Here is a 14,138-nt window from a genome sequence, read left to right as displayed (position 1 = left end):
CATTTCCTTGCTGGGCTGTTTGTAATGCTCAGAAAATATCACGTGGTAAACTTCTGGCATGGTGCCTGGCACACGGCAAGTGGTTAATACTGAATAGCTATTATTATAATATTATTATTCTCACTCTTCCAAGCTGGAAATTCTCAGCAAGTGGCATTGTCAGAGGTCAAGGGCCCAGGCACGAGCCGGTTCAGCTCTCCTCCTGTCTCTCTCCGCACCCACCTTTCCTCCTTTCCCTCCATCTTCCCTCACTATGTTCTCTTTCCAAATGCAGCTCTTCCCTCCCTGAGTCTCCCCTTCTCTCTCCCTCCCAGACCACCTTGTGCACAAGCTCCTGAATCACGACCTCCTTCTTCAGTGTCTACAGCCTCCCACTCCATCTTTCTCCTTCGTCATCAAACATACGCTCCAAGCTGGTGCATCTTCACTGGGACCACTGCTTCTTTAGCTCCTTTTCTACTGCTTGTACTCCTGTCCCACTAAGACCTTGAAGTGCATTACACCCTGTGTGCTCACCACCAACTTCCCACATTGTCTTTGCCTCTTTGGCAACTGACGTGGCCCCCCCTGCACTGAAGCCCCAGCTTCCTCCCCCCGCCATGTTCTCTCTGGCCTACCCAACCCTCTCGGTTTGCTTTCTTGAAACCCTCTCATCTTTGATAATTACAGCTTGGGTGGGTGATGCTCCTGGCAGCCAGTAGGTGGAGGCCAGGGATGCTGCTAAACGTCCTACGGTGCCCAGGACGGCTCCCACAGCGAGGACTGTCCAGCCCAACACGTCGAGAATGCTGCAGCTGAGGGATGCTGCCGGCTCCTTCGTCTCTAATACATCCCGGTTATTGTTCTGAAAAAAACAATCACCCTTCATTAAGCCAACGCACTGCTCCATCAGAAGCTGAAATAGCAGTGACTCAGACCCTGGAGTCACACCACTGTGATCCCAAGCCCTGGCTCAGCCATGTGCCAGCTGTGTGGCGTCCAGCAGCCACACGTCTCAGAGCCCGACTGCCTCATGTGTAAAAGGAGGCGATGGCGGGACAGTACAGTGGGGTGATGCGTTGATTGCTTGGCAGAGGGCCGGGCACACAGGTCACACTCGTGACATTTCAGTGATGTTTAAATCAAGTTTATACTCTTTAGGCTACGGTTCTAGGCTGGCCACAAACTGAGCTCAGCTTTCCATCCCGACTCTTCCCTCTACTCCTCCCCTCCCCCATCATCTGCTCTACCCCAATTAAGCTCTTCCAGAACATGCACTGCATTTCCCCACCTCTCATCCTACCTCCTGCCTTCACCCCCCATCTTAGTTTCCTATGGCTGTTCTAACAAATTACCACAAACTGAGGGGCTTAACACAACTCATATTTATTCTTTTACAGTTCTGGAGGCCAAAGGTCCAAAATCAGTTTCGCTAAGGTAAAGGCAAGGGGCTGGTTCCTTCTGGAGGCTCTAGGAAAGAATCCGTTTCCTTGCCTTTTCTAGTCTCTAGACTGGAAAAGGCGAGGAAATAAAAATTCCCCACTTTCCTTGGCTCATGGCAGAGGAGCACCTTCAACTCTCTGCTTTTGTCACATCACCGTCTCTGTCTGTCTGTAGTCAGACTCCCTGTGTCTGCTTCTTGTAAGAACCCATGCGCCTATATTGGGTCCCCCCAGCTAATCCAGGATAAGCCCGCATCTCAAGATCCTTACCTTCATCACATCTGCAAAGGTCCTTCTGCCCTGTTAGGTAATGTTCATAGGCTCTAAGGATTAGGACCCAGACATCTTTGGGGGGAAGGCATCATTCACCCAACCACATCTTCCATTCTGACACGCCATCCCCTCCAACTCTGCATACCCACGCGTGCCCACTCCCAGTGGGGCCTCAGCCAAGCAGTGATCACACCAGGTGAATGATGGCACCTCCCCTGGGACTTTTTCATAGACGGATGGTGTGCAAGGACCAACCTTGGGGAACTTCCCAGGATAAATACCCTGTTTAGAGGGAATAGGGCTTTCAAGAAGCTGAGCTTGCTGCTGGGTGGAGCCCTGGGCTAGGACACAGAAGCCTGGGTTCAAGTCCATCCTCACACCTGTGGCCGAAGGTTCCCCCTCAGTGCCCCCGCCCTGGGAGGCTGCAGCCTCATCTGAGCTGTGTGGCCTTGGACAAGTCATGTCACCTCTCTGGGCCTCGATGCCTCACCTGCCAAGGGAGGATGGTGAGCTCATTAGTACTGGCCTGTGGTAAGTGTCCAGTAAATAGCAGCTGTGACTTTTACATGCAGTAACTTCTTCCTGAGCCTTTCTTTTGAATGTAAATTATTTCTTTTATAGATCATAAGGACCACATGGATCGATCATTTCTAGACTTAAAGACCCTCGGGATGGAAAAACATGTTCAGAAAATATTGGATGTAAAACCTGACTTGCCACCTTTTTCAAGAGTAGAGATCCGAACGGTAACCAAAGAAACTTTGTTTCTGCACTGACTGACACGTGGGGAGGGTGGGCATGAGGACAGACACTAGCTGTGTGCCCTGGCACCACTGTATACATCATTGGTTCGAGGCCAGGTCCTCCCTGATGGGCTGGCACCTGTATGGACTGATCGGTGCCTGGCCGTACCAGCGATCCAATGTTTGAATAGAAAGGCGGCTTCCCATCACGTACAGCATGATATAGCATTGCACTGATGTTGGCCAGGTCAATCTCTGGGCCCTCCTTTTCACATCACATGTTATATTCTGCAGAAAATATCCAACAAGCTTATGTACAACATTATGTCATGAGCTTGCCTAACATTTGCTTTTTGCTATAAACTGAAAAACATGAACACATAAAGGGCAGCCAAAGGGAGCCATGATGATTAAGAAGACACAAGTTCTAGAATCAGAGACCTGTGTCCTAATCCCAGCTCTGCAAACTCTGTGACCTTGGGCAGGCTCCTAACCTTTCTGGGACTTCATTTCCCTTCTGTAAAATGAGGATGGAAAAATTAAAGGAGATCATTATGTAAAGTGCTTATCCCAGTGCCTAGCTCATAGCGAGCACTTTAATAGATGATAGTTATTATTGTCAAACAGTATTTAAAGAGTATTATCCAAGAAAACCTTCCTTTCTTAGGGAGCATAGTTTGTATTTGCCAGGATTTTCAGAAGTAATTTGATTGTTAGGTTGAAGGTGCCCTGTATCCTAAATGGATGTTTGATCGGGTGTTTGACTGACACATGACAATGGACAGCTCAGGTCAGCGTGGCTTGCTGTGGCAGCTGGTCTAAACCAGCTTTTGGAAAACATAATAAAGCCATCCTCTCTGTACCAGCATTTTCTCCTACAATTTTTCTAGACATTTGCTCACACGTCTAGAGGTGTGAGTCTTCAGAAACGTGTTGGTTTTCCTGATAAAATCGAACCTTCCTTCTCTGAGGCTGGGAGTAGAGGGACCGTCTCCAGGTGGGGAGCTCAGCTGGATCTCACGTCCTGATGGTCCTGCTTCCAAGATTGACCTTCCCCTTGGCAACAAGCCCTCATCCCACCACTGACACCACAGAGCAGGAAACCTCCCAACTCTCAATCCTCCAAGATTGGCAGTAATTAAACGAAAGAGCAGGAGGAAGAATAGCTGACATCTGTGAACTGCTTACTGTGTGCCAGGCGTTGAGCTCAGCCGGCTCCATGCCTTATGTCATTGAACCATCGTAGCAGCCTTGTGTCATAGCTACTATTCTTGTCCCCATTTAAGAGATAAGAAAAATTAAGGCTTCAGGAGGTCAAGTACCTCACCCAAGGTCACAGAATAATGATTGAAGACACACCAGGGGTGTGTCCGTGGTGGTGTGTCTGCTAGCCTGCAGAGACCGGGTGGGGACTGTGTGCTTGGATCCTGTAGCCCAGGCTCTTCCTTAGTGACCCTCCCCTCAGGAAAAGAGGGGGCGTCTGGAGAGGTACAGAGGATGCAGCTCAGGGTAGCTGAAGACACTGAGCAGCATCTCAGGTTCTTTGTGCAGCAGATCTGCCCGGTTTATTGTCATCTTCAGATACCCTCTTTTATTCTCATCTCCATAGATACATAGACAAATATGTCCACTCTTATCTATCACAGTTACTTTGGGGGCCTTTATATTTTTGTAGTTGTTTTGTTTTTATTTATTTATTTTTTTATTAGTTTCTTCTTTATAACAAAGTGAATCAGTCATACATATACATCTGTTCCCACATCCCTTCCCTCATGCATCTCCCTCCCTCCCACCCTCCCCATCCCACCCCTCCAGGCGGTCACAAAGCACCGAGCTGATCTCCCTGTTCTATGCGGCTGCTTCCCACTAGCTATCTACCTTACGTTTGGTAGTGTATATATGTCCATGCCTCTCTTTCGCTTTGTCACAGCTTACCCTTCCCCCTCCCCATATCCTCAAGTCCATTCTCAAGTAGGTCTGTGTCTTTATTCCCGTTTTACCCCTAGGTTCTTCATGACATTTTTTTTTAATTCCATAGATATGTGTTAGCATACGGTATTTGTCTTTCTCTTTCTGACTTACTTCACTCTGTATGACAGACTCTAGGTCTATCCACCTCATTACAAATAGCTCAGTTTCGTTTCTTTTTATGGCTGAGTAATATTCCATTGTATATATGTGCCACATCTTCTTTATCCATTCATCCGATGATGGACACTTAGGTTGTTTTCATCTCCGGGCTATTGTGAATAGAGCTGCAATGAACATTTTGGTACATGTCTCTTTTTGAATTATGGTTTTCTCAGGGTATATGCCTAGTAGTGGGATTGCTGGGTCATATGGTAGTTCTATTTTTAGTTTTTTAAGGAACCTCCATACTGTTCTCCATAGTGGCTGTACCAATTCACATTCCCACCAGCAGTGCAAGAGTGTTCCCTTTTCTCCACACCCTCTCCAGCATTTATTGTTTCTAGATTTCTTGATGATGGCCATTCTGACTGGTGTAAGATGATATCTCATTGTAGTTTTGATTTGCATTTCTCTAATGATTAATGATGTTGAGCATTCTTTCATGTGTTTGTTGGCAGTCTGTATATCTTCTTTGGAGAAATGCCTATTTAAGTCTTCTGCCCATTTTTGGATTGGGTTGTTTGTTTTTTTGCTATTGAGCTGCATGAGCTGTTTATAAATTTTGGAGATTAATCCTTTGTCAGTTGCTTCATTTGCAAATATTTTCTCCCATTCTGAGGGTTGTCTTTTGGTCTTGTTTATGGTTTCCTTTGCTGTGCAAAACCTTTGAAGTTTCATTAGGTCCCATTTGTTTATCTTTGTTTTTATTTCCATTTCTCTAGGAGGTGGGTCCAAAAGGATCTTGCTGTGATTTATGTCATAGAGTGTTCTGCCTATGTTTTCCTCTAAGAGTTTGATAGTTTCTGGCCTTACATTTAGGTCTTTAATCCATTTTGAGCTTATTTTTGTGTATGGTGTTAGGGAATGATCTAATCTCATACTTTTACATGTCCCTGTCCAGTTTTCCCAGCACCATTTATTGAAGAAGCTGTCCTTTCTCCACTGTACATTCCTGCCTCCTTTATCAAAGATAAGTTGACCATATGTGCATGGGTTTATCTCTGGGCTTTCTATCCTGTTCCATTGATCTATCTTTCTGTTTTTATGCCAGTACCACACTGTCTTGATTACTGTAGCTTTTTAGTATAGTCTGAAGTCAGGGAGCCTGATTCCTCCAGCTCCGTTTTTCGTTCTCAAGATTGCTTTGGCTATTCGGGGTCTTTTATTTTTCCAAACAAATTTTGAAATTTTTTGTTCTAGTTCTGTGAAAAATGCCAGTGGTAGTTTGATAGGGATTGCATTGAATCTGTAGATTGCTTTGGGTAGTAGAGTCATTTTCACAATATTGATTCTTCCAATCCAGGAGCATGGTATATCTCTCCATCTATTTGTATCATCTTTAATTTTTTTCATCAGTGTCTTATAATTTTCTGCATACAGGTCTTTTGTCTCCTTAGGTAGGTTTATTCCTAGATATTTTATTCTTTTTGTTGCAATGGTAAATGGGAGTGTTTTCTTGATTTCATTTTCAGATTTTTCATCATTAGTGTACAGGAATGCCAGAGATTTCTGTGCATTAATTTTGTATCCTGCTACTTTACCAAATTCATTGATTAGCTCTAGTAGTTTTCTGGTAGCATCTTTAGGATTCTCTATGTATAGTATCATGTCATCTGCAAACAGTGACAGCTTTACTTCTTCTTTTCCAATTTGGATTCCTTTTATTTCCTTTTCTTCTCTGATTGCTGTGGCTAAAACTTCCAAAACTAGGTTGAATAAGAGTGGTGAGAGTGGGCAGCCTTGTCTTGTTCCTGATCTTAGTGGAAATGGTTTCAGTTTTTCACCATTGAGGACGAGGTTGGCTGTGGGTTTGTCATATATGGCCTTTATTATGTTGAGGAAAGTTCCCTCTATGCCTACTTTCTGCAGGGTTTTTATCATAAATGGGTGTTGAATTTTGTCGAAAGCTTTCTCTGCATCTATTGAGATGATCATATGGTTTTTCTCCTTCAACTTGTTAATATGGTGTATCACATTGATTGATTTGCATATATTGAAGAATCCTTGCATTCCTGGAATAAACCCCACTTGATCATGGTGTATGATCCTTTTAATGTGCTGTTGGATTCTGTTTGCTAGTATTTTGTTGAGGATGTTTGCATCTATGTTCATCAGTGATATTGGCCTGTAGTTTTCTTTCTTTGTGACGTCCTTGCCTGGTTTTGGTATCAAGGTGATGGTGGCCTCGTAGAATGAGTTTGGGAGTGTTCCTTCCTCTGATATTGTTTGGAAGAGTTTGAGAAGGATGGGTGTTAGCTCTTCTCTAAATGTTTGATAGAATTTGCCTGTGAAGCCATCTGGTCCTGGGCTTTTCTTTGTTGGAAGATTTTTAATCACAGTTTCAATTTCAGTGCTTGTGATTGGTCTATTCATATTTTCTATTTCTTCCTGATTCAGTCTTGGCAGATTGTGCATTTCTAAGAATTTGTCCATTTCTTCCAGGTTGTGCATTTTATTGGCATAGAGTTGCTTGTAGTAATCTCTCATGATCCTTTGTATTTCTGCAGTGTCAGTTGTTACTTCTCCTTTTTCATTTCTAATTCTATTGATTTGAGTCTTCTCCCTTCTTTTCTTGATGAGTCTGGCTAATGGTTTGTCAATTTTGTTTATCTTCTCAAAGAACCAGCTTTTAGTTTGGTTGATCTTTGCTATCGTTTCCTTCATTTCTTTTTCATTTATTTCTGATCTGATCTTTATGATTTCTTTCCTTCTGCTAACTTTGGGGATTTTTTGTTCTTCTTTCTCTAATTGCTTTAGGTGCAGGATCAGGTTGTTTGCTCGAGATGTTTCCTGTTTCTTAAGGTGGGATTGTATTGCTATAAACTTCCCCCTTAGAACTGCTTTTGCTGCGTCCCATAGGTTTTGGGTCGTCGTGTCTCCATTGTCATTTGTTTCTAGGTATTTTTTAATTTCCTCTTTGATTTCTTCAGTGATCACTTCGTTATTGAGTAGTGTATTGTTTAGCCTCCATGTGTTTGTATTTTTTACAGATCTTTTCCTGTAATTGATGTCTAGTCTCATAGCATTGTGGTCGGAAAAGATACTTGATACAATTTCAATTTTCTTAAATTTACCAAGGCTTGATTTGTGACCCAAGATATGATCTATCCTGGAGAATGTTCCATGAGCACTCAAGAAAAATGTGTATTCTGTTGTTTTTGGATGGAATGTCCTATAAATATCAACTAAGTCCATCTTGTTTAATGTATCATTTAAAGCTTGTGTTTCCTTATTTATTTTCATTTTGGATGACCTGTCCATTGGTGAAAGTGGGGTGTTAAAGTCCCCTACTATGATTGTGTTACTGTCGACTTCCCCTTTTATGGCTGTTAGTATTTGCCTTATGTATTGAGGTGCTCCTATGTTGGGTGCATAAAGATTTACAATTGTTATATCTTCTTCTTGGATCGATCCCTTTATCGTTATGTAGTGTCCTTCTTTGTCTCTTCTAATAGTCTTTATTTTAAAGTCTATTTTGTCTGATATAAGAATTGCTACTCCAGCTTTCTTTTGATTTCCATTTGCATGGAATATCTTTTTCCATCCCCTTACTTTCAGTCTGTATGTGTCTCTAGGTCTGAAGTGGGTCTCTTGTAGACAGCATATATATGGGTCTTGTTTTTGTATCCATTCAGCCACTCTCTGTCTTTTGGTGGGAGCATTTAGTCCATTTACATTTAAGGTAATTATTGATATGTGTGTTCCTATTCCCATTTCCTTAATTGCTTTGGGTTCGTTATTGTAGGTATATTCCTTCTGTTGTGTTTCTTGCCTAGAGAAGTTCCTTTAGTATTTGTTGTAAAGCTGGTTTGGTGGTGCTGAACTCTCTCAGCTTTTGCTTGTCTGTAAAGGTTTTAATTTCTCCATCAAATCTGAATGAGATCCTTGCTGGGTAGAGTAATCTTGGTTGCAGGTTTCTCTCCTTCATCACTTTAATTATGTCCTGCCACTCCTTTCTGGCTTGTAGAGTTTCTGCTGAGAGATCAGCTGTTAACCTGATGGGGATTCCCTTGTGTGTTATTTGTTGCTTTTCCCTTGCTGCTTTTAATATGATTTCTTTGTGTTTAATTTTTGACAGTTTGATTAATATGTGTCTTGGCGTATTTCTCCTTGGATTTATTCTGTATGGGACTCTCTGTGCCTCCTGGACTTGATTAACTATTTCCTTTCCCATATTAGGGAAGTTTTCAACTATAATCTCTTCAAATATTTTCTCAGCCCCTTTCTTTTTGTCTTCTTCTTCTGGAACCCCTATAATTCGAATGTTGGTGCGTTTAATGTTGTCCCAGAGGTCTCTGAGACTGTCCTCTGTTCTTTTCATTCTTTTTTCTTTATTTTGCTCTGCATCAGTTATTTCCACTATTTTATCTTCCACCTCACTTATCCATTCTTCTGCCTCAGTTATTCTGCTATTGATCCCATCTAGAGTATTTTTCATTTCATTTATTGTATTTTTAATCAATGCTTGATTCATCTTTAGTTCTTCTAGGTCCTTGTTAACTGTTTCTTGCATTTTGTCTATTCTATTTCCAAGATTTTGGATCTTGGAAATAGAATCTTGGATCAGCTTTACTATCATTATTCTGAATTCTTTTTCAGGTAGACTGCCTATTACCTCTTCATTTGTTAGGTCTGGTAGGTTTTTATCTTGCTCCTTCACCTGCTGTGTGTTTTCCTGTCTTCTCATTTTGCTTATGTTACTGTGTTTGGGGTCTCCTTTTTGCAGGCTGCAGATTCGTAGTTCCCGTTGTTTTTGGTGTGTGTCCCCAGTGGCTAAGGTTGTTTCAGTAGGTTGTGTAGGCTTCCTGGTGGTGGGGGACTAATGCCTGTGTTCTGGTGGTTGAGGCTCGATCTTGTCTTTCTGGTGGACAGGTCCACGTCGGGTGGTGTGTTTTGGGGTGCCTGTGGCCTTATTATGTTTTTAGGTAGCCTCTCTGCTAATGGGTGGGTTTATGTTCCTGCCTTGCTAGTTGCTTGGCATAGGGTGACCAGCACTGTAGCCTGCTGGTCGTTGACTGAAGCTCGGTGCTGGTGTTGAGATGGAGATCTCTGGGAGATTTTCGCTGCTTGATATTATGTGGAGCTGGAAGGTCTCTTGTGGACCCGTGTTCTGAAGTTGGCTCTCCCACTTCAAAGGCACAGCACTGACTCCTGGCTGCAGCACCAAGAGCCTTTCATCCACCCGGCTCAGAATAACAGGGAGAAAAAGTAGAAAGAAAGAATTAGTAGAAGAAAGAAAGAGAGAGGGAAAGAAAGGAAGAAGGGAAGAAAGGAAGGAAGGAAGGAAGAAAGAAAGGAGGGAGGGAGGGAGGAAGGATGGAAAGAAAGAAAGAGAGGAGGGAGGAAGGAAAGAAAAAGATAGTGGAAAGAAGAAGGGTGGGAGGGAGGGAGGGAGGAAAGAAAAAGAAGGAAAGGAGGAGCGGAGGGAGGGAGGGAGGAAGGAAAGGTAGGAAAAAAAAGAAAGAGCAGGTAAAGTAAAATAGAATAAAGTATGAAATATAGTAGCGTTATTAAAATTAAAAAGTAATGATTGAAAAAAAAACGGACAGATAGAACCCTGGGACATATGGTGGAAGCAAAGCTATACAGAGAGACTCTTGCACAGAAGATTACACATACACATTCACAAAAAGAGAGCAGGGGGAAAAATCAAAAATCTTGCTCTCCAAGTCCACCTCCTCAATTTGGGATAATTCGTTGTAAAAAGAGGAAAAGGGCAAGAAGTCTGAAATCTTGCTCTCTAAGTCCACCTCCTTAATTTGGGATAATTCGTTGTAAAAAGAGGAAAAGGGGGGAAAGTCTTAAATCTTGTCCTCAAAGTCCACTTCCTCAATTTGGGATGATTCGCTGTCCATTCATGCACTCCACAGACGCAGGGCACATCAAATGGGCCGTGGAGCTTTAATCCGCTGCCTCCGAGGCTGCACAGAGAGATTTCCCTGTCTCTTCTCTGCTCTCACAGCTCGCGGGTCTCAGCCCTGGACCTGGCCCCGCCGCTGCGCGTAGGTCGCCGGAGGGCGTCCGTTCTTCGCTCAGACAGGACGGGTTTAAAGGAGCTGCTGATTCGGGGGCTCTGGCTCACTCAGGCAGAGGGGAGGGAGGGGCGCGCAGTGTGGGGCGGGCCTGCGGCGGCAGAGGCCGGCGTGATGTTGCAGCAGACCCTGGCGCTCCGTGCGCTTTCCCGGGAAAGCCGTCCCCGGGTCCCGGGACCCCGGCAGTGGCGGGGTGCACAGGCCCCCCGGAAGGCAGGGTGGACAGTGACCCGCGCTCGCACACAGGCCCCGTGGCGGCGGCGGCAGCGGCAGCCCCAGCGTCCCACGCCCGTCTCCGAGGTCCGCGCCTTTAGCTGCGGCTCGCGCCTGTCTCCGGCGCTTCCCCAAGCAGCCCTCTTAATGCCCTCTCCTCGCGCACCAAGAAACAAAAGGGAAAAAAGTCTCTTGCCTCTTCGGCAGCTCCAGACCCTTTCCCCGGACTCCCTCCGGGCTAGCCGTGGTGCACTAACCCCTTCAGGCTCTCTTCCTGCAGCCAGCCCCAGTCCTCTCCCTGCGCTCCGACTGAAAGCCGATACCCGAGCCTCAGCTCCCAGCCCCGCCCGCCCCGGCGGCCAAGCAGACAAGCCTCTCGGGCTGGTGTGTGCCTGAGGGCACCAATCCTCTGTGCCGGAATCTCTCTGCTTTGCCCTCCACACCCCTGTTGCTGTGCTCTCCTCCGCTACTCCGAAGCTTTCCCCCTCCGCCACCTGCAGCCTCCGCCCGCGAAGGGGCTTGTAGTGTGTGGAAACCTTTCCTCCTTCACGGCTCCCTCCCACTGGTGCAGGTCCCGTCCCTATCCTATTGTCTCTGTTTATTCTTTTGCCCTACCCAGGTATGTGGGGAGTTTCTTGCCTTTTGGGGGGTCTGGGGTCTTCTGCCAGCGTTCAGTAGGTGTTCTGTAGGAGTTGCTCCACGTGTAGATGAATTTCTGATGTATCTGTGGGGAGGAAGATGATCTCCGCGTCTTACTCTTCCGCCATCTTCCTCCGGGTCCAAAAGATAGGTTTTTTAAACGTGGTATTGAGATAAGTGGATAGCATTACATCTCCAGCATCTAGTCTAGTAGGTGTTCAATAATTCTGTGATGAATGACTGAAGAAACATATGGTAAGTCCAGAGCCCAGACTTCTGGTTCCACTGGTGCTGCCTTGTGTGACCTTGGACAGAGAATTACATTTCCACTGAGTCTCAGATACCACGTAGGAAGAGGGTCTCCAACAACATGGTCACTAAGTGTTCATCCACTTTAGACTTCTAATCCCTCAGGCAGGGAGGGCCCGTGCCTTCCTCCTGGGTACTTGGGCGGCGCCGCCAGTTGTTTTGTTTTTAATCTCAGAGGTTTTCAGGGTAGTGCCAACAGATGCTAGGGCTAAGAGAGGCTCATGGCAAGCATTAAAAGCCACTTTATTTTTTAAGGAGGTTTACTATGGTTATTTGTAGTCGTTCAGATCAGGTCCCCTATTCAGTCTGGTGGCCTTTCCATGCAGTCAGTTGGGCTTCCAGCAGCCAGCTGGCTGGTTGGGGTCTTAGGGAGATGCAGCTGCAAACACTATCTGCATTGTCTCTGGAAAGGGTCTGAAGTGATGCCCACCCACCAGGTTCCAGAGCTAGGAGAAGGTTGGGCCAAATTTTGTGAGGGTATGGTTTCTGCTGCACAGAAATGAGATTCCTTTAATAAAAAGGAGGGAGGCTATTTTCCACTTAACCTTCATTCGTTCATTCAACAAACATGCCCACTATGCAGCACTCATTGCCAGGTGCCATGCTGGGCACAAGGAGGGAGATAGTGAGCAAAAGCCACATGGTCCCCATTTTTCTGGAGCTTGTCTTCTCAACATCAGCGGTACTGATTTTTTGAGCCAGGTAACTCTTTGTTTGGGAGACTGCCCTATGCATCGTGGGGTGTTTAGCAGCATCCTTGTCCTCTACCCACTAGACGCCAGCAGCAATTATGACAACCACAAATGTGTCCAGGCATTGCTAAATGTCCTGGAGGGGGTAGGGTGGACAGAGTCACCCCCGGTTGAGAACCACTGGCCTAAAGGGAAGACAGACGAGACAGTGGCCAAAGAATGGCACAAGTGATGCATCATTTCAAAGGCAGTCGTGCTCTGAAGGGGTAGGAGCACAGACATAAAGAAAGCAGTTCACAGAGACAGACTGGATTTAAAACCAAGTCTCTTGGCATGGACATATATACACACACACGCTACCAAAGGTAAAATAGATAGCTAGTGGGAAGCAGCTGCATCACACAGGGAGAGCAGGTCAGTGCTGTGTGTCTACCTAGAGGGGTGAGATAGGGAGGGTGGGAGGGAGATGCAAGAGGCAGGGGATATGGGGATATATGGATACGTATAGCTGATTCACTTTTGATACAGCAGAAACTAACACACCATTGTAAAGCAATTATACTCCAATAAAGATGTTAAAAAAATTAACTCTCTCAAATTATTCTTTAGTAACTTTCCAGTTCTTCCATTATTCTTTGGGTTATTCTTCTGGATGTAGAAAATCATAATGGAATGCCAAGAGACTTTTTTTTCTTTTTTTTAATTTCAGCTTCAAAATGGCCTTTCCAGCCCAGGGTCCATCATGGCCACTGAGAAGTTATGGAAAACGGATGTGGCTGAGGCTTTAGATCTTAGTGAAAAGCTGGTAGGTATACCCAGCATCAGTCCCCTCCTGTCCAAACTTGCGTGCCCTGCAGATAGTTTACACATCAACCTCACATACATGTTTAGTTGTTACAGTAGCTCCACGAGACCCATCTCCTATCCCAGCATGGGCTGGAAATTGCAGAGCCCAATTCCTTGGAAGACTGGGTAGTAAGAATGAATGTTTATATCTGTTGTCATTCCCCCTCCCCCCCTCCCCCCAATTCTCAAAATGGCATAGTGTAAATGGATGCGGGGGAAAATGAAAGTCATACTAAAAGCCCCAAATGCACTCATTTGCAAAGCATGTGTTTCTTCTCTGCAACTGCAGAAAATGAATGAAACAGAATTAGATGTTTGCCTCCTCAAAGTGGCCACCAGCGGTCTTGGGCCAGGCCTCTTACCTGTGAAACGCTTTCTCGTAGTACTTGGATATGAGCAAAACCCTCGGGACTATGATGAACATCAAAGATATGTCAGGTCACGTGTCCATGAAACACCTCTCCCCAAAAGAGAGGGAGAGAGTCTACCAGCTTCGACAAAGAGACCTGTACCTGGTGTTTGATAAGATCACCCTACTCAAGAACCAGCTGCAGAGGAAAGAAGAGCTTTTGAGACGATACGAGAAGGACATTGAACAGCTCAAGTATGGCCCGTGTCCCCGGCAAAAGGCCCAGGCCTCCATTCTCCAGGCTAAACCTCGGGGCAGCTCCAGACCCGTAGGGACCAGGACAAGAGGACAGAGGCCTGGGTGTGGAGGGGGGAGGCGGGATGGTGACTCAGGGCCTGATGGACCCAAGTCTCTGGGCAAGAAAGCAGCAGTTAAAGTACTCTACTGTTAAGGAATAAGGTGCACTTTTTATAAATGTGTCTGATGTTTCA

General features: G+C 45.2%; 1 protein-coding gene across 13 annotated transcripts in view; it reads left to right on the top strand.

The window, feature by feature from the left end:
- LOC132493385 (forkhead-associated domain-containing protein 1-like) overlaps window positions 1–14,138 on the top strand; it is a 202,853-nt gene extending 188,715 nt beyond the window's left edge. For 12 of the 13 annotated variants that reach the window (XM_060103857.1, XM_060103849.1, XM_060103858.1 and 9 more), the window contains 3 exons: window positions 2,316–2,440; window positions 13,162–13,257; window positions 13,682–14,138. In XM_060103857.1, coding sequence (XP_059959840.1) covers window positions 2,316–2,440; window positions 13,162–13,257; window positions 13,682–14,098 — 638 coding nt within the window. In that variant the 3' untranslated portion in view covers window positions 14,099–14,138. Of the gene's footprint in view, window positions 1–2,315; window positions 2,441–13,161; window positions 13,258–13,587 lie in introns of all 13 variants that reach the window. The other variant, XM_060103855.1, reaches the window with a different exon arrangement.

This window comes from Mesoplodon densirostris, chromosome 7 (genome assembly GCF_025265405.1).
Source record: "Mesoplodon densirostris isolate mMesDen1 chromosome 7, mMesDen1 primary haplotype, whole genome shotgun sequence".
Lineage (NCBI taxonomy): Eukaryota > Metazoa > Chordata > Mammalia > Artiodactyla > Ziphiidae > Mesoplodon > Mesoplodon densirostris.
Note: the sequence above shows the minus strand (reverse complement) of the source record. Positions and strands in the feature narration are given on the sequence as shown.